Source organism: Sinocyclocheilus grahami, unplaced genomic scaffold (genome assembly GCF_001515645.1).
Source record: "Sinocyclocheilus grahami isolate Dianchi unplaced genomic scaffold, SAMN03320097.WGS_v1.1 scaffold323.1, whole genome shotgun sequence".
In the NCBI taxonomy this organism is placed as follows: Eukaryota; Metazoa; Chordata; class Actinopteri; order Cypriniformes; family Cyprinidae; genus Sinocyclocheilus; species Sinocyclocheilus grahami.
Genome location: NW_015505502.1, coordinates 661,850 through 680,327, shown reverse-complemented (window position 1 = coordinate 680,327; position 18,478 = coordinate 661,850). Strand labels below are relative to the sequence as shown.

The 18,478-nt window shown below is 36.6% G+C and overlaps 2 protein-coding genes across 3 annotated transcripts in view; both read right to left on the bottom strand.

Moving 5' to 3' along the window:
* The window catches only part of LOC107602269 (bifunctional glutamate/proline--tRNA ligase-like), a 15,754-nt gene extending 11,599 nt beyond the window's left edge, over nt 1-4,155 (bottom strand). For both annotated transcript variants that reach the window (XM_016294730.1, XM_016294729.1), the window contains exons 1-3: nt 4,082-4,155; nt 2,701-2,811; nt 2,436-2,572 (exon numbers count right to left, since the gene is read on the bottom strand). In XM_016294730.1, coding sequence (XP_016150216.1) covers nt 2,436-2,572; nt 2,701-2,727 — 164 coding nt within the window. In that variant the 5' untranslated portion in view covers nt 2,728-2,811; nt 4,082-4,155. The remainder of the gene's footprint in view (nt 1-2,435; nt 2,573-2,700; nt 2,812-4,081) is intronic.
* Nucleotides 3,442-18,478, bottom strand: part of LOC107602254 (bifunctional glutamate/proline--tRNA ligase-like) — a 79,114-nt gene continuing 64,077 nt past the window's right edge. Inside the window, exons 2-13 of the mRNA XM_016294712.1 lie at nt 9,357-9,461; nt 9,125-9,224; nt 8,868-9,024; nt 8,643-8,776; nt 8,318-8,418; nt 8,066-8,192; nt 7,642-7,834; nt 7,378-7,549; nt 7,047-7,280; nt 6,866-6,950; nt 4,447-4,481; nt 3,442-3,460 (exon numbers count right to left, since the gene is read on the bottom strand). Coding sequence (XP_016150198.1) covers nt 3,442-3,460; nt 4,447-4,481; nt 6,866-6,950; nt 7,047-7,280; nt 7,378-7,549; nt 7,642-7,834; nt 8,066-8,192; nt 8,318-8,418; nt 8,643-8,776; nt 8,868-9,024; nt 9,125-9,224; nt 9,357-9,461 — 1,462 coding nt within the window. The remainder of the gene's footprint in view (nt 3,461-4,446; nt 4,482-6,865; nt 6,951-7,046; nt 7,281-7,377; nt 7,550-7,641; nt 7,835-8,065; nt 8,193-8,317; nt 8,419-8,642; nt 8,777-8,867; nt 9,025-9,124; nt 9,225-9,356; nt 9,462-18,478) is intronic.

Here is an 18,478-nt window from a genome sequence, read left to right as displayed (position 1 = left end):
CAGCGAGAATAAAAGTTACGCCTTCTTTCTTTGCGTGAACATTTGGGCGGCGTTATGCAAATCTTCCCACATAGTGATGTAGACATGTGGGGGCGTGTTAGAACGAGCCGTTTTAGGTAGGTGTGGCTGACTCTTAACTTTTATAAAGAATATCTCTTTGGATTTGAGACTTTAGTTTTTGCAACTTTACAGATCTTCTTTATGCACCAAGAGCTTGTAACACTCCAAAGAGAAAGGAAAACTTGAAATCGCATCATATGACCCCTTTAAAAAAAATATATATATATTTTTTTTTGTGTATTTTAGTATTATTTTATACATTGTAAATAATTTTATCTAATGCGCACATGATTTGACATGTTCAGAGAGAAAGAGAGAGAGAGAGAGAGAGAGAGAGAGAGAGAGAGAGAGAGAGAGAGAGCACAGCTCTCAGCGTAGCTAATAAATGCAGTTTAGCCTTGGAAAAAGTTTTACTAAGTAATCTACACATTTATTTGATTATAACTAAGTTTATGATTGTTTGAATATACCAAGTGATTAACTGACTTTATTTAATATTGAAATGAACATGTTTATTTTTTTCAGTTTTACAATAAAGAATAATAACCAACAAAACATTTTTTTTTCCAAAATGTTCACTATTCATCTAATGGAGCACAATCATGTTCTGTGAGGGCAGAATACACATTTGTAATGTTACAAATGATTTCTTTTTCAAGTAAATGCCGTTTTTTACTTGAAAATTTAATTTTTTACTCACCCTCAAGCCATCCTAGGTGTATATGACATTCTTCTTTCAAATTAATACAATCGGAATTATATTAAATAATGTCCAGGCTAATCCATGCTTTATAATGGGAGTGGATGGTACCCCAAAATTTGAAGTCCAAAAAATTGCACCCATAGAAGAAAGTCATATACACCTAGGATGGCTCTGGGGTGAGTAAAAGACAGCCTAATTTTTGGGTGAACTAACCCTTTAACTTAATCCTCTTCGTCCCACGTGGGACATAAGGACGCCTCTTGGATAGGGGTTGGGCGTGAGGCCAATTACCTCACACCGTAAAAGTAACGAAGTTACAGAAACCGCAATAGTAGGATGGCTCGAGGGTGAGTAAATCATGGGGTAATTTTCATTTTTGGGTGAACTATCCCTTTAACTGTCTCTTAATGGCTGCTGAAAATTTAGCTTTGCCATCACAGAAATAAATTACATTTTAAAATAGGGTTGTGACAAAGCACAAAAAGTGAGGGGGCATGTTTATTTTTGGGGGGAGCTGCAATGAAAATTGTGTTTCGTTTACATTAATAATTTTAAATATTTGTTAAATCACTACTAATTTCTTGAGGAATAAAACCTTAAGTGGTGTTGCACCTTTAAGGCAGTGCTAGCCTGAGAGAGAGAGAGAGAGAGAGAGAGAGAGAGAGAGCACAGCTCTCAGCGTAGCTAATAAATGCAGTTTAGCCTTGGAAAAAGTTTTACTAAGTAATCTACACATTTATTTGATTATAACTAAGTTTATGATTGTTTGAATATACCAAGTGATTAACTGACTTTATTTAATATTGAAATGAACATGTTTATTTTTTTCAGTTTTACAATAAAGAATAATAACCAACAAAACATTTTTTTTTCCAAAATGTTCACTATTCATCTAATGGAGCACAATCATGTTCTGTGAGGGCAGAATACACATTTGTAATGTTACAAATGATTTCTTTTTCAAGTAAATGCCGTTTTTTACTTGAAAATTAAATTTTTTACTCACCCTCAAGCCATCCTAGGTGTATATGACATTCTTCTTTCAAATTAATACAATCGGAATTATATTAAATAATGTCCAGGCTAATCCATGCTTTATAATGGGAGTGGATGGTACCCCAAAATTTGAAGTCCAAAAAATTGCACCCATAGAAGAAAGTCATATACACCTAGGATGGCTCTGGGGTGAGTAAAAGACAGCCTAATTTTTGGGTGAACTAACCCTTTAACTTAATCCTCTTCGTCCCACGTGGGACATAAGGACGCCTCTTGGATGGGGGTTGGGCGTGAGGCCAATTACCTCACACCGTAAAAGTAACGAAGTTACAGAAACCGCAATAGTAGGATGGCTCGAGGGTGAGTAAATCATGGGGTAATTTTCATTTTTGGGTGAACTATCCCTTTAACTGTCTCTTAATGGCTGCTGAAAATTTAGCTTTGCCATCACAGAAATAAATTACATTTTAAAATAGGGTTGTGACAAAGCACAAAAAGTGAGGGGGCATGTTTATTTTTGGGGGGAGCTGCAATGAAAATTGTGTTTCGTTTACATTAATAATTTTAAATATTTGTTAAATCACTACTAATTTCTTGAGGAATAAAACCTTAAGTGGTGTTGCACCTTTAAGGCAGTGCTAGCCTGATTTTAACAATTTTGTTCTGAGAGTTTTACCTGTGGATTTTGGTGATTATGATGTTTCCCCAGTTGATGAAGGTGACGGTCTCACCCTCTGTGAAAGTTTCTGCATCAGCTCCCTCAATAAGGACCTTTGGCCCGTACCACACCTGCTTCATTCCCACATCTGCATTCTGCAAATCCCCACAAGATAGGATGTCACTTCACTTAACATGTCTCTCAATGACTGTGACAGCTGCTAAAATATTTTTTTATGGCACTGACAAGTCCTTTAGGTGCGTGTGCTTGCCGGTTTTATTACCTTGGGATGTTTGGCAACCTCTTTCATCTCCTCCTTGGCCTCAGAAATGCAGACTGGAACAAACTGCGAGCTTAGTAGGGCAGTGTATCTTGGGGCTATTGGGTCAATGACCTATACAGGGAGTGAAAGTGAGGGGTACAACTATTTCTTTAGATCAGTGGTTCTCAAACCTGTCCTGGAGTACCCCCAGCCTGGCACATTTTGTATGTCTCCCTCATCTATCACACCTGATTTAACTCATCAGCTCATTAGTGGAGACTGCAAGACCTGAAGTGGGTGCGTCAGATATAGGGAGACATACAAAATGTGCAGTGCTGGGGGTACTTCATGGAGAGGTTTGAGAACCACTGCTTTAGATAATAGTTTACAACAAAAAACTAAACTAAAGCTTCTTTGCTCTCACACTGCGCAGTATGGATCGACAGATGAAACCGGATGAGTGAGGACAGGTAGAAAAGAGTGAAATGAATAGCAGGGGAAGCCAAACAGACTGTAACAGCCACAGAGGTGCATATTGACTGCCCATAACTGCTTGCAGCCTTTATTTCAGTAGGTTTCCAACATCAACAGTGGAAGTATTTATGTTTTCTGACTGGGGACATGAGGAAGTTGACCACCATTACCAGGTTTTCAGAGAGAAATCAAGAGCAAAAGGTTTGAAACATGTCACTGGGGAGCGCTAAAGCTAAATATGTTTGACTGAACAACATGAATTGTTCTGTATTAATGTATGTTCACTTTCTAGAGAATCTGCCAGAAGCTGTATGAGGGGAGGAAATGGGTGATAGCACAAACACAGACACAAGCTGCATATGGGAAGAAGTCAGAAGGGGGGGGGGGGAGCAAAATATTTGTGCTATAAATGATTTCAAGGTGCATGTTGATTACAGACCAGGCTGTCCAACTGGACATGCATGAGCGACAAACTTGAAATCCTTGATTTCAAGCTATTCTGTGCTATATCCATAAATGTCATTTCACTGTCTACTGTATGCAAAATTAGTGTAACCTGGTCTTTATTTAACGAATGATGATTCTCAGTGTAGACAGACCTACCACACTATTGAGTGTGCTTTTTTTTCTGTAAGGTCAAACTTTTGTTTTATGTCAAGATGGCTGCCAGGAAACAGCAATATTATTTGTGTTCCACAGAATAAAGAAAATCATAAGGTTTAGAATGACTAAATGATGAGAGATTTTTCATTTTTTAAGTGAAGAATCCACAACAGAATAAATATTCTGCCAGATGAATAATCTGGACTTTTGTGAAAGCCAAAGACCAGGGAATGGAAAGTTAGAGGGAAAGAAGGAACAGACAATGCAGGGGGCAGAGGAAACTCGAGGAAGAGGAACAAGAGGACGAAGGAAGGAGTAGGAGTACCTTTTTACAGCTAACTGGCAGCTTGTAAACAGAAGAGTGAGATGCACTTTAATGTAGAGCAGGGGACACAGAGCTCAGAGACAGACAGAACGCGAAGTGTTTCAATGTGATATCACAATCACTTAAATCAGGCCACTTTGACCATAAGCTGACTCTATTAGAAGAAACTAAAACCATTGGCTAAAATGTCTCTGAATAAATTAAGAGGCTTTAGAGATCCTGGCTACAAAAAAACAACAACATTCCTGCTCTTAGACAAATTAGTACCAAGGGTTGATGGTGTTAAATGGAGTTAAACCAAAAATGAAATCTCTGTCATCATTTACTAACCCTCAAATCATTCCAAACCCTTTTGTTTTCTGTACCTCCACTGAAAGTCCAATTCACCAAAACTTTCAAGCTTCAAAGAGTACATAAAGACATTGTCAAAGAAATCCATATGAATGAGCAGTCTAATCCAAGTCTCCTAAAAAGACATGATTAACTCATATGATGAAAAGATCCAAATTAGGCTTTTATGCACAAATGAACAACACTGATCAACGCACATACATATAGATCATCAAATATGGTCGATGAAAGGTCTACCGTACTTGCGTGACAGTAAAAACTAGCATGAAAAACTTGGTTCTTGCATGTCAAACAAGCATGCCTGCATTTCTGCTTACCATATTTCATGTTTGCGTGTTGATCAATGTCTATTGTCTGTGAATAAAAGCCTAATTAAATCTATTTATGACAAAGTAATTGTCTCGATTAAACTGCTCGATTCATGCGGATTATTTTTACAGTATCTTCATGAACTTTTTAAAACATAAAAGTGGAATGGGCTTTAATTGGAGGGACAGGAATCTCTCAGGTTTCTTTAAAAAAATATCTTCATCTGTGTTTCGAAGATGAAATAAAGTCTTGCGTTTGGGTTTAGAACTACACTTTTTTTTTTTGCTTGGAAATCGTTTTTGGGTGAACTATCCCTTTAAAAAACATGTCAAAATTAAGTGAGTTTTTGCTTAGAACAAACACAATAATCTTATTTCAAACAGAAAACAAGATTATTTTGTTTACCCCATTGGCAGATTATTTTGCTTGTTTCAGGCAAAAACTCACTTAATTTTGACATGTTTTTTCTGAAAACCAGACAATAATTTGTCCTTCTTGATTTAAGAATTTTTAGATATTCTGGCTGGAAACAAGACAAAAAAAACATTTTTTTTTTTGCAGTGCAGGATTTACAAACTGGAAAGAAAGATTGCGGAGAATGCTTTTATCAGCAATACTAGCTAGTTATTACAAACCTGTGTTATTTTAGTATTGTGGTAGCAGTTTACAATAATATTCTGTTTGTTAATATTAATTAACTGCATAGTAAACATGAACTAAGAATGAAAATACTTCTAAAACCTTCATTAATCTTAGTTAATTTCAACATTTACTAATACATTATTAAACTCAAACGTCGTATTTGTTCATATTGTTTAAAGGACCTGAGCTAACATGAACTAACAGTTGTATTTTTTAGGGATGCACGATATATCGGCCACCATATCGGTATTGGCCCATATCGGCTCATTTTTTCTGTTATTGGTATCGGCCTGATAAGAAAATTTGGCCGATATCTTAAAGCCGATAAATAATGCATTATTTCCTTCAGAGACACTTCAGATGTGCGCTGTTCGTTTGCAGCCTTTTGTGCAATTGTACGTTGTAATATTGTGTTTATTTGATGTATATCTGATTTATCTCATATAGAATGCGTTTGGTTAAGTTAAAAGAGCGCTTCAGTTTACCGGTGATCATCTTTAGCTCAGCGCACGCAGCTCAAACAGCCGTGCACAACATTAATAACTATGATTGGGAATGTCGTGTATATAACATTCTAATGAGAACATTATTATAATAAAACGTTGTGAATTCTTTGTTTAGTTGCTGTGTTTCAGTGCGTTGTTATGGGAAGAGCGCATCCACAACAGGATCACACATTCTGACTATAGCATGCAATAACTGCGTCATTTTGTACATATATAAGTTGTAATATTATGTTTATGTTGTGTTAATATTAATCTCAGGATGCATTTCCTTGAGTTAAATAAGCTGCCAGCAAGACGCTTCAGTTTACCGTGTTCATTCAGCTCTTCAGCTTCAGCTTGAGCTGCAGCTCAATGGCTGCTATTTAAAACAGTGGTATTAATTTGTTACTTTTTCAAAATCATTGATATATTATTAATAACAACAACCACTTGTATTTTTCTCTTATTATTTTCATCAACAATATGGTTTAGTAATTAAAATCATTTAATTATTGTCCGTGCAGAGGCTATTCCGTTTTATTGATCTATGGCGCATTCATTTTGATTCTTTACACGTGTAATGATGTCCAGTGACTTGTTTGCATTATTTATGCATAATTTTATTTATTTGTAAGACTTTTTTATGACTAAATTTGGTAATGGGAGAGTAAAAATATTTTTAAAACGTACACTGTTCAAACTAGGCTGCTTATGTTGAAGTGTTTGGGATGTGGCTTTTAATGATGAGACCTTTTTTGTAATCAGGCTCTCAAAAAGTATATAACAATTTGGATATAGATTTATCGGCCAACATATCGGTTATCGGCTTTCAAAAATAAAGAATAATCGGTTATCGGTATCGGCCAAAATTTTCATATCGGTGCATCCCTACAAAAAACAGCCCCTACTATGGTAAAATCAGTGTAACACACAACCTTGTGATTTAATGCGTTTGAATTCATTCCCAAAATGTATTCTAATTGTGAGAAACACATACCTGAGCAGAAATAAATTGTTTGAGTCCCTCGACAGTCATTCCTCTACGCAGCACACCTCTGACTGTGGGGAAACGAGGGTCATCCCTGCAGGAAGGAAAGATAAGGAGGAGAGAAAAGTTTAATCATGCAATCCAAAAGAGCTCTTTTCTATAAAGTCCAGAAAGTGAGGGTGATACACACCAGCCATCCACATAGCCCTGGTCGACAAACCAGGTGAGCTTCCTCTTGGAGAGCAAAGTGTTGTTAAGATTGAGTCTGGCATATTCCCAGACGTACGGTTTACGCAAACCAAGGGCATCTATTACCCAGTAGAACTGCTCATCTCTGTCGTGATACTCAGTGGTACGTAAGGCATGCGTGACCCCCTCAACGCTGTCCACAATGGGGCACGCAAAATCATATGTGGGATACACTCTGGGTGAAGGGAGTGAAAAAGAAGAGGACCATCAGTTAGAGGAAGCCATCATTTGGCACTATTCAGTAACACGATGCATGTGTGATGTTCACTCACTTGTAAGTATTGCCGGTGCGAGGATGAGGAGCGCTCTTGCAGCGGAACAGTGTGGGGTCACGCAGGCAGCCGTTGTTGGAATTCATGTCGATCTTGGCTCTCATGCAGCAGGTCTGGCCAAACTCTGTGCCCTTCTTCATCTCCTCCCACATCTGTATGTTCTTCTCCACAGCTACGTAGATAGACCACATGCTCAGTACAACAGCTCAAATCACCTTTCCTTTGGAGACGACAAATATTAAGACTGGCACTGGTGATGCTCACAGTTGCTGCGGTTGCGAGACTCCACCCTTTGCTCTCTTTCTTGTTTCATGGCGTCTGGAGGAGTGTCGTCTATATAGGCCTTGCCCTCCTGTAGAAGCTTCTCTCCCATGCGCAGGATGGTGGGAAAGTGATCACTTGTGTAGGTGAACTGGTCCGGTTTGATCTGTAGCATGGCCACATCCTCCAAGATGACCTGTAGCAAAAAGGTGTTAGCATAGCAAAAATTGTTTGGATATTGTACATGTTGTAGACATGTATTGAAACTTGGCGCTCATTCCAGAGATGCTGGTTCAAATATGGTTTTCTCACACAATTAGTGTAGGGAAACCCCTTGCTTTTGTTTTTTTGGAGGTAATAGAGGATATGGACCATTTATAGAGGACAAGGACCATAATTCTGTATGAAAGGGGGCAAAATGTCATACCTTCTCAAAGTCCTCTTTCTCTTTCTCAGGATTGGTGTCATCAAAACGCATGATGAGCTTGCCCTTGAAATTGACCTGGTAGTGCTGATTGAGTAGAGCTGCCTTGGCATGACCGATGTGCAGGTATCTGAGGAGTTGGAATGATAAATACTTTAAATGACTTTATTTTGGATCAAATAAACTCAGCCTTGGTGAACATTACAGACTATGTATATTGTGACTGATGTTCATTGTATAGACAACACTACTTACCCACTAGCCTCAGGGGGGAAACGCACCACTACTTTGCCCATCTCAGCACCAGGGAGCTCCACAAACTTTCCCAAATCCTGCTTTTTTTCCTTCTCCACAGGCTAAAAACATAGTTTGGGACAAATTAACAACTTAATTAATATAAGGTCCATGTTAATATAAGGTTCATTAATATAAGGTTCCATGTTCAATGTTTAGCCAGGTTGACTTCAATTTTAACCGTAAAAATAAAACTTTAAATTTCTAACTTTTTTTTCCCTCAACAGAATACGTAAAACTGCAAAACCTGCAATACCACATTTCCCTGGGATAGTAATATACTCACAGTGGCTTTGATGGCAGAGATCTTGCTGGCCCATTTGCTGCCCACTGAGCTGAATGGCACCTGAGAGCTCAGGAACGAAAACCAGCGGCACAGATGAGGGTAGGAGTTTGGCTTGGCCTGTGACTCGCCATTTCCTGTGGATGAAGCACCATATCGACTTTTGAGAATGTTATATCTTTTATATATAAATAATGTTCTAATTTGACTTATAGCTAAATGACTGACCTTTGAGAGCAGCCCAGACGCAGAGGTCAGCCAGGGTCACACTGTGACCCACCAGGAAGGTTCTCAGTGCCAGAGCTTTATCCAGATCACCCAGAGCAGAAGAGAGATCTGACTGACCACAGAGACGCCGGGCACTGAACTCCAACCAGTGATCAACCTGCAAATGGCAGAACAAGATCAACAACATTAACCAATGAAACATTTGGAATTTGTCATAGAGTGCCAGTGAAACATAGTATATAAATCTTAAATCTAACCTCAGTTTGCTCCATCATGTTAGAACCATAGAGTCCCAACGCCGGAGCCACTCGGGCAAGATAACGCGTGATGGAGTTCACGTCACTGAACTGCACCTTACTGAAGGAGAAATAAGGAAATAAGACAGAATGATGCACATAAATAAGTATACAAGAAAAATATATTTTCTTTTGTCCCTAAAAGGCTTTAACTATAATACATAAAGCATACTCATACGGGCCCTATACTCACTCAGAGACATGGAGCATGGTGTCTTTGCCCTCCTCCACAGAGAGATTGATGCTGCCCTTCACATGCTCAGCAGTCAACAGCGCCCCTACAGGCAGAGAGGTGAATTACAGTGAAAACCGTCAATACAAATCTAATATTGTACCTGCTGCTGTGTGCAAAGTCATGCAAACAACTCTAAAATGAAAATGACAGGTTCCTGCATTCGGTCATTTATTTCCAAATCCCAAATCCACTTTTTTCCCAATATTATTGTGCACATACATACAAATATACTATTGCAAAAAAAAAAAAAAAAAATTGTTATGTTAACATATTTATGCCACCAATATTTTCCTTAAACTGATGTAACCGAACTGTCACAATAGCATGCACTTTTAAAAAAATCCTGAACATGGGGTGAGGTTGAGTGAGCAGAAAACATAAAAGAGTGCAACCTCAAATGAAACAAAAACAAAGACAAACTGATCAAACAGGTCCATCCAGATTCTGTGCTTATGTACTTTGCAAACCATTTATGTGGTTTATCTAGTTCATTGCCAAGAAACCTTCATTAACAACATTTTATTTTTAGTCAGCTAAATGCACAAGTCAACTATATACATCGATTTATATGTTCTGCACTTGCCCAAAAAATGTGTGGTGCATTTTCCCTTGTAGTGACATATTACGTGCATAATAGTTTTGATGAGTCAACCATTCTCGTGATAAGTTCATTCAATTATTAGCTTTTATTTATATTTTTACTCCAACATTTAAATGTCTTTTTTATATGTATGTTCCACGTGTTTAAGGCTTTGCATTGAAGGTTTATTTTGAATTTGACATAATTAAATACAATATATTTGACATTAAATTACCATTCTCAGTGTCTTAAAGTACTATTTGTATCAACATGAACATTAAGGAATTAATAATATCCCATAATACAGTCAAACAGAAAACACTTTACAATAGAATTGTATTAATTTACTGCACTGGATCAAATTAATATCAATAAGCACTATTTACAGCATTTATTAAAGGGGTCATATGATGCTTTTTTAAAGATAATTATTTTGTGTATTTGGTGTAACAGAATATGTTGACATGCTTTAATGTTCAATAAACACATTCTTTTTCAAATACTGTACATTATTGTAAGTCCTCTATGCCCCGCCTCTCTCAAACGCTTCGTTTTCTACAAAGTCCCTCCTTCCAACAAGCGCAGTCTGCTCTGATTGGCCAGCTGACCCAGTGCATTGTGATTGGCCGAACACCGCAAGCCCTCGTCGGAAATGTAACCATAATCGCGAGCTTCATCTTTCAAAATAAATGCAAAGACAGAGTCCGAAAGGGGAACAGAGTCACGTGACAGACACAGTGATGAAGCTGGTATGTGTTTGCAGTACATAAGCCACGGTTAAGACAGCTGACGAAAGTAGAAGACATATATTTGTATGTAAAGACGTTTTGGAATAAAGTAGATATTTTAGCTGTAAGGTCTTGAGAAATGTATGAAGCCTAATTCTACTGACAATTACATTGTTGTAGAGTACAGTGCAATGTCAAGCCTACATTAATCATTTGATTTCACTTTCACTTTTTAGGCACTGGATTTAGCTTTATTGAACCTTTTAGCAATTGTAATATACCTTGAAACGGCATTATAATCTGAATCCCTCACACTCTTTCTTGACTTGGGAAATAAATCAGTACTATATTACTGTACAATAAAATTATGATACTATTAGCCTAAATATATAAATAAATGGCAACCTGCCAATCCAAATGTGACCTCAGCCAACTCAGCCTAGGGTGTAGGCCTATTGGTAATACATTCCTCATGAAGGAATGGCAAAACCTGATATATGCAATAATAGTCAGAAATAAAAAATCTTTTTTATTTTTTTTATGGAATGGTTTGTTAAACCTTAAAAGTAAGATGAAAACATATGACGCAATGCAGTACATTGATGATTTAGAGAGAAAATAAACATTGTATCATATTTGATACACACATCTGTGCATGAAAAAAAAAACAAAGTATAGATCAAGTAAACCTAAGTTGCTTCGGTCCAGTAAATGTCTTGTAAAAATCTTGAAATATTACTGACAATATAAATATAAAAGTAACTTAAATAAATATGAAATATAAATATGAGAAATGTATGAAGCCTAATTCTACTGACAATTACATTGTTGTAGAGTACAGTGCAATGTCAAGCCTACATTAATCATTTGATTTCACTTTCACTTTTTAGGCACTGGATTTAGCTTTATTGAACCTTTTAGCAATTGTAATATACCTTGAAACGGCATTATAATCTGAATCCCTCACACTCTTTCTTGACTTGGGAAATAAATCAGTACTATATTACTGTACAATAAAATTATGATACTATTAGCCTAAATATATAAATAAATGGCAACCTGCCAATCCAAATGTGACCTCAGCCAACTCAGCCTAGGGTGTAGGCCTATTGGTAATACATTCCTCATGAAGGAATGGCAAAACCTGATATATGCAATAATAGTCAGAAATAAAAAATCTTTTTTATTTTTTTTTATGGAATGGTTTGTTAAACCTTAAAAGTAAGATGAAAACATATAACGCAATGCAGTACATTGATGATTTAGAGAGCAAATAAACATTGTATCATATTTGATACACACATCTGTGCATGAAAAAAAAACAAAGTATAGATCAAGTAAACCTAAGTTGCTTCGGTCCAGTAAATGTCTTGTAAAAATCTTGAAATATTACTGACAATATAAATATAAAAGTAACTTAAATAAACATGAAATATAAATTAATAAGAAAATCAATATAAAAGTTATTTATTTGCTACCTGAACTATATTTTTAGAATTAAGGCCCTTTACTTGCTAAAAAAGTACTACCAGAACTATCAGTTAGATGACTGGAGGCATCTGTGTACAACAGGTTTTTCAGCAAGTTTTGATCATGATGTTGATCATTTAGAGGCTTTGAAATATGATCTGATACTTCTAGTTCATAAATAACCTGCAAAGTAACAAATAGCATTCAAAACAATCCATCACCACACATTTTTTTTTTCAAGCTAGATTTATTTTTGTTTACATTTTTTTTTAGCCTCTATTGATTTTGCCTTAATAACTATGAAGACATAAAGACCCTGAGCTTAGCTTAGGTACAGCTGACAGAAAACAGCACATCATGACGCTGAACCTCTATCCAGCTGATACCATAACTACCTGATTTGTTTTCATCCACGGTCATTAATCTACCTGGCAGTGCAATAACTCCTCGGACCAGCTCTCATACTTCTCTCGTCCATCATGACAGATTTGTCTGAGTATATATGTGGTAAATTGTCATTATTTCCCCATGTTTTTTGGTTAAAGATTAATGAGCTAAAGACATAAAGTGCTCTTCATGCAGTCAATGAAAGTGCCTCTCCTACGCTGTACTTCATTAGAGCCCATCCAGCACATGCTCTACTCCCACCAACAAAGCTCTAACAGGTTGGAAGCGCATTTGCATTCACTCCTAGTGAGACTCTGGCGGTGATATGCGGCATCAGATTTTTTATTTTCTTTCCAAAAGCCAGAGACATAAAATTCCAATAATGCCTGATGCCACAGCAGGTAGGCTATACCACAGACTGATGAGATATGGAAATGTGACTTGTTTGTTCAGTCAGGTCTGTAGTCGCAGCTGACATTTTCACACATAAAGCCAGTGTATGCATGTTAATCTCTTGAACGATTCCATATGTGAAATCACAGAAGCGGTAGAGAGGGGGGAAAAAAATCCCCTCTGAATTACGCAAGACTGCTGTGTAATGAATGCGAAGCTAATAGCTGCAAGACAGAAGCTTCTTATTCATTGACATTGGCAACAAATGTACTTTTTGTACTGCACTGCATAAAAATAAGGTTCTTAATCAGCATCAATGGTTTCGTGAAGAACCTTTAACATTTATGAAACCTTTTCACTGCACAAAAGATTCAATGGAAAAGGGTTCTGTAGATTACACTAGGAAAAAAATGGTTCTTTTAAAGGGATAGTTCACCCTAAAATGAAAATTCTATCATCATTTACACACTCTCCACTTGTTCCAAACCTGTATAAGCTTATCTCTTCTGTTAAACACAAAAGTTAATTATAAGATGTCTCTGAAAGATATTATATGCTCCTACACACAGAAGCAAGCAATATGTATATATGGAATGTAAACTTCTATATTCGGTATGGGAAATACAGTACTATTCACACAATAATTTGCCATATTTATACCTACCAAAATGTAACTTATTTTAGTCCTTAATAATAATTATTAAAAATAATAATAATTATTATTATTATAATGATTATTTTAAGTTATTTTCCGTGTTATGTCCTTAATGTATAATCCACAAATATTATCAGTTTTTTCTTTTTCTTTTATTAATATATATTGTTAATATTGTCTTTTTTAAAGTAATATTTCTTTCAATCCGTTGTATTGATTCCTCCTTAATAAAAAATCAATAAAAGACAGCAGCATTTTAGAAGTGAGATAAGAAAATAAATTGTGGGAATAGTTTCTTTCTTCCTTCCTTCTTTTCCCATGTTAACTACATTGCAGACTCGACAACATCTTCATTAGACCTCATATCAAGTATGTAATTACCGAAGAAGTGAAGAGCCTTTTGAAAGATCAATCTTGGCACCGTAATTGTCTTGTCATCTCATTCAGAAGGGAGGTCCATGTGAGAGGAGAGAGAAATTGCTTTGTCAGCTACACTTTGTCATTTTCTCATCTGGTAATAATGGAGTCACTCGAAGACAGTAATGCACTTGTTCACTTTCATATTTTTTATTTTTTTTTTGGAAAGATTGAGCTCAAGGTTTTATTCTTGTTGTACTCAAACATGAACAGCAGATGGTGGTGTGTGACTTTTGGTTTATGGCTCTTGGCTTTCGCTGTACTTTTCCACACTGGAAGAGCAGCTTGAAGGACGGCATGTGTACACAAAAAACCCAGCCATGCACGGTTTCCTAAAAACTATATTGAGAATGCAAAATATTACTCCTAAAACATCACTAAACACTAAAAAAACATTTTGTGTTTTTCTTTAACTGTCTGAACTGCAGTAGCTAATCCCATTTCAAGCACAGCAACATTGACTTTACAGGTTACATGACCTTTATTTGGCTGGGATACAGCTTTTAAACTTAAATTCTGTCTGACGGCCAGGTGTTAGAGACTCGCATTGAGTTTTTGTACGGTCGCCTGCCACAGGGTTTAACACAAAAATGCAGCACCAGCACTGGCAATATCACTTGAGCCTTGGATTTCAGAAGTCAGTTTCTAAAAAGATCTCTCCACTTTTCTTGGTACAGAGAGAGAATTTCTCCTGTTTGCTGGGGTTACATCTGTTGTTTGAAGAAATTGGAATTTCAAATCATGATATTACATTTCAGTATTCATTCATGGGCTAGATTTAGATGGTTAGCGTGGACCAGTCAGCCTGTGCTGATAAATAAACCATTATGGGGACAAAGTAATTCATTGATGGCAATTCTGACAAACACAAAAAATGTGAGCAACGTATTGTATGCATTACACATATTGTATTATAATCTTTCTTTTTCCAGTGTCAGACTGATTTTTGGAGGGCTTAAAAGTGAAATTGGACTTGTATAAAATTGGTATTTTCACATCACAGCTCAGTATAGTTTCTATTGAGGAAATATGGTACTTGTGGTGCCATCAGCCAATCAGATTTGTCATGACGTCATTGCTCTGAGAGATTAGTCACATGGCATTTACACCTCAAGTGATTGGCTTAAAAACCTGCTTAGAACAGAGTGCCTAATGGTGCCTTCAAGTCCTGGGAAGTTCGTATTTACAAGTTGGGAAGCCATTATTACGACATCAGGTGCATTCTAATTATTTTGATCAAGCATGGTGGCAATGTATTTCGACAAAAAAAAAAAAAAAGCAAGATTTTCTAACTACTTGTACAAAATGATGAATAAAGAATGCACATCAGGTGAGTTTTTGTTATGTATTTGTCCAATTTATGAAGGTTTTGTAAATTAAATCTTTATGTAAAATATTATGGTATTTTGTACATGCAACTTAGTTTTTATTGTAAATGAAAAAAAAAAAACATTACTCGCAAATATACGGTCAATACAGATATGTTTTCTTGCTGACACACCCCCAACTCAGAAACTCTGGGCTTAAAGGACATCTCCCACTCTTAATTACTACTTTGTGGTGGTGTTCATGGGCATTTAACTCATAAATATGATCTCTCTGACACTTGAACCATAAGAGCAAAGACATATGCAGATTGCATAGCTATAAAAGGCTGTGTCAGCCAAGCAGCAAAAAAAAAAAAAAGCAAGATTTTCTAACTACTTGTACAAAATGATGAATAAAGAATGCACATCAGGTGAGTTTTTGTTATGTATTTGTCCAATTTATGAAGGTTTTGTAAATTAAATCTTTATGTAAAATATTATGGTATTTTGTACATGCAACTTAGTTTTTATTGTAAATGAAAAAAAAAAAAACATTACTCGCAAATATACGGTCAATACAGATATGTTTTCTTGCTGACACACCCCCAACTCAGAAACTCTGGGCTTAAAGGACATCTCCCACTCTTAATTACTACTTTGTGGTGGTGTTCATGGGCATTTAACTCATAAATATGATCTCTCTGACACTTGAACCATAAGAGCAAAGACATATGCAGATTGCATAGCTATAAAAGGCTGTGTCAGCCAAGCAGCTGCCATTGAGACATTGAGATGAATGGGAGATGAATTCTAATTAAAATCATGAATTCTTCATGTACTGTATTAGACCTCCTTTATTTCAAACTTTGTACATTACGGTTTGTTGGGAACTGTTAACTCAGTAGTGTTTATTGGCATTTTTGCAATTTTGGCATTTTGCGCTATTGTTTTTCAATATAAACCAGCAGAAGACAGTCATGTTTGACCATTGTGCTCGCATTTTGCACACACAGTGTTCTTATAATGTGGCATACAAGTTAAAAGAATATAAAGAAATGTGTTTAAAAAAAACACAAAAATATGTTCTGTGTGAATGGCTCCTTATATGCATTTCGATGTGCTGTAGGTAAAGGAAAATGGTCAATGGATTTACAATAGCACAATTGACAGATATACAAAAGATTCTCTCATTTTAAATGATTCAGTAAGCTGAACCCTTAGGGAAGAAAAATCACCAATGAAATCTCTTATATCTCTATTGCACAAGTGGAAGTGGAACAGATGATTTGCGTAAATCTGCCTCTCATACTTTTCTCCAGAGAAAAAGACTCACCTTTAGAGTTAGAGAGAAGATCAATATTGTCTCACACTGAGCTCAGATTTGCCAAGATACTGAAACTGCTATCAAAAGGTACAACACTTCTCATCAGATTCCACTAATGCTTAATCAGCTCTATAGTCTGTCAACAATTGTCTTATTTGAGTCTATTTTTATTTCTCCAAAGGCATTTTAGCAAAAATAAAATCTCAGACAAAGTCGATACTTTTAAGAAATGTAATTGGGATTGTATTAATTCTCCTGAGCTACATAAAAGTGAATGTTTAAGAAATACGATTTTCCTCTGGGTAGTTCAAAATTAGGCAGAGCTGAAGATCCCCAGGCAGAGAACTGTTGTCCATAAAACATATTATTTTCATAGTACTGCTGTTTGATTAATTCTGAAGATGCATGATGAATTTACCACATTGTTAGATTTAAAAACTCCAGATATCTCTTTTTGTTCTTTTTTACTGTCATTAGCCTCGACAGAATATTTTTCAGCCACACAAACTTTTCAGCAACCTGCATATGCAAGACGGATCTGTGTCACTTTGAATGTCTTTGTGTTGAGTATGAAAAATGCAACTTAATTAAGCTGCAATTCACCTTTGCTTGTGCAACTATTCAGATGGCACAATGTGTAATGTCTAGAGTATTTTTAGGTTTATGTGATCTGTATATGTCTGTGATGTTCACACAAGGTAACCATAAATATGAACTCTCCAGGGTCTCATTTTTAAATGTTATACTACTGTGTAAATCATTAAATGACTTGACTGTTGGCACGCATAACTCCCCCATTAATGGTGTTTGGTTGTATATTTCTCCAGTGGGATAACAGCAGACATGCAGCCGCGTGTTCATCAGTGACTCTGCAGCAATAATTTGCCATTTTCTTCTTCCGCTGTCTAACTTTATCTTCATCATGCTCCAGAAAGGGTAAAAGGACGTGGGAAACATCCACAAAGAAAAATGGAGCAGCTTATGTTTGCAAAATTAATTTAAATCAAAGTCGGATCCAAGTGCTGTTCTGAGACTAGATTTTCTGCCGCATTTATAGTTTGTTGGTATACTGCTTTGTCAGTATATAACAATGATTCTTGATATATTTTACTGAAAATAGCAACATTTCAACTTGTAATGGATCAGTAAATTAATTTTAATGCATCACTAAATTAACGCATCAGTTAACATTATTTGCATTTAATTTTCTTTCTTTTACCTTTTTACACTACATTAAATTGTTGTTACAAACAAACCAGCAAGAAATAAATAAATAAAGATGTCACACAGAAACTAACCGAATATACTTGTGACGTAACGCCCCCCTCTGGAAGGCATGACCTCGAGACATAGCATAAACAAACAAACAGATGTGGGAGGGAAGACAGGGGCTTTGGAAGTGGAAGCGGAGATGGCGAAGCGATGGTGACAGGAGGACGACAAAACCCCCCGTGTCGATGATGGTAACTGCCCGCTGACACAGACCCAGAGCGAAGCAGGGATGACAGCCCACTGTGGAGTCGAAGGTGGGAGCAGCCAAGGTGTAGTCGCTGTGGCTGACGGCATCCTGGAGATGACCGACAGAGAAGGAGCCGATGGATCCCAGGGCGCAGACAGAGAGCCGATGGTACAGAGTAGGGCTGGTTATCGAGTTCGATACTTTTTAGGCACCGACCGAATTGCCTCGATACCATCGAGTATCGAAAAACGTCTTGTCGTTTGGTACCAAATTTCGATACCTAAGGGGTTAATCTCATCAGCGTCAGTGAGCCAATAAACCTGCAGCACTTGCCGGTGTGTTCGACTAGAAGAGGTGCGG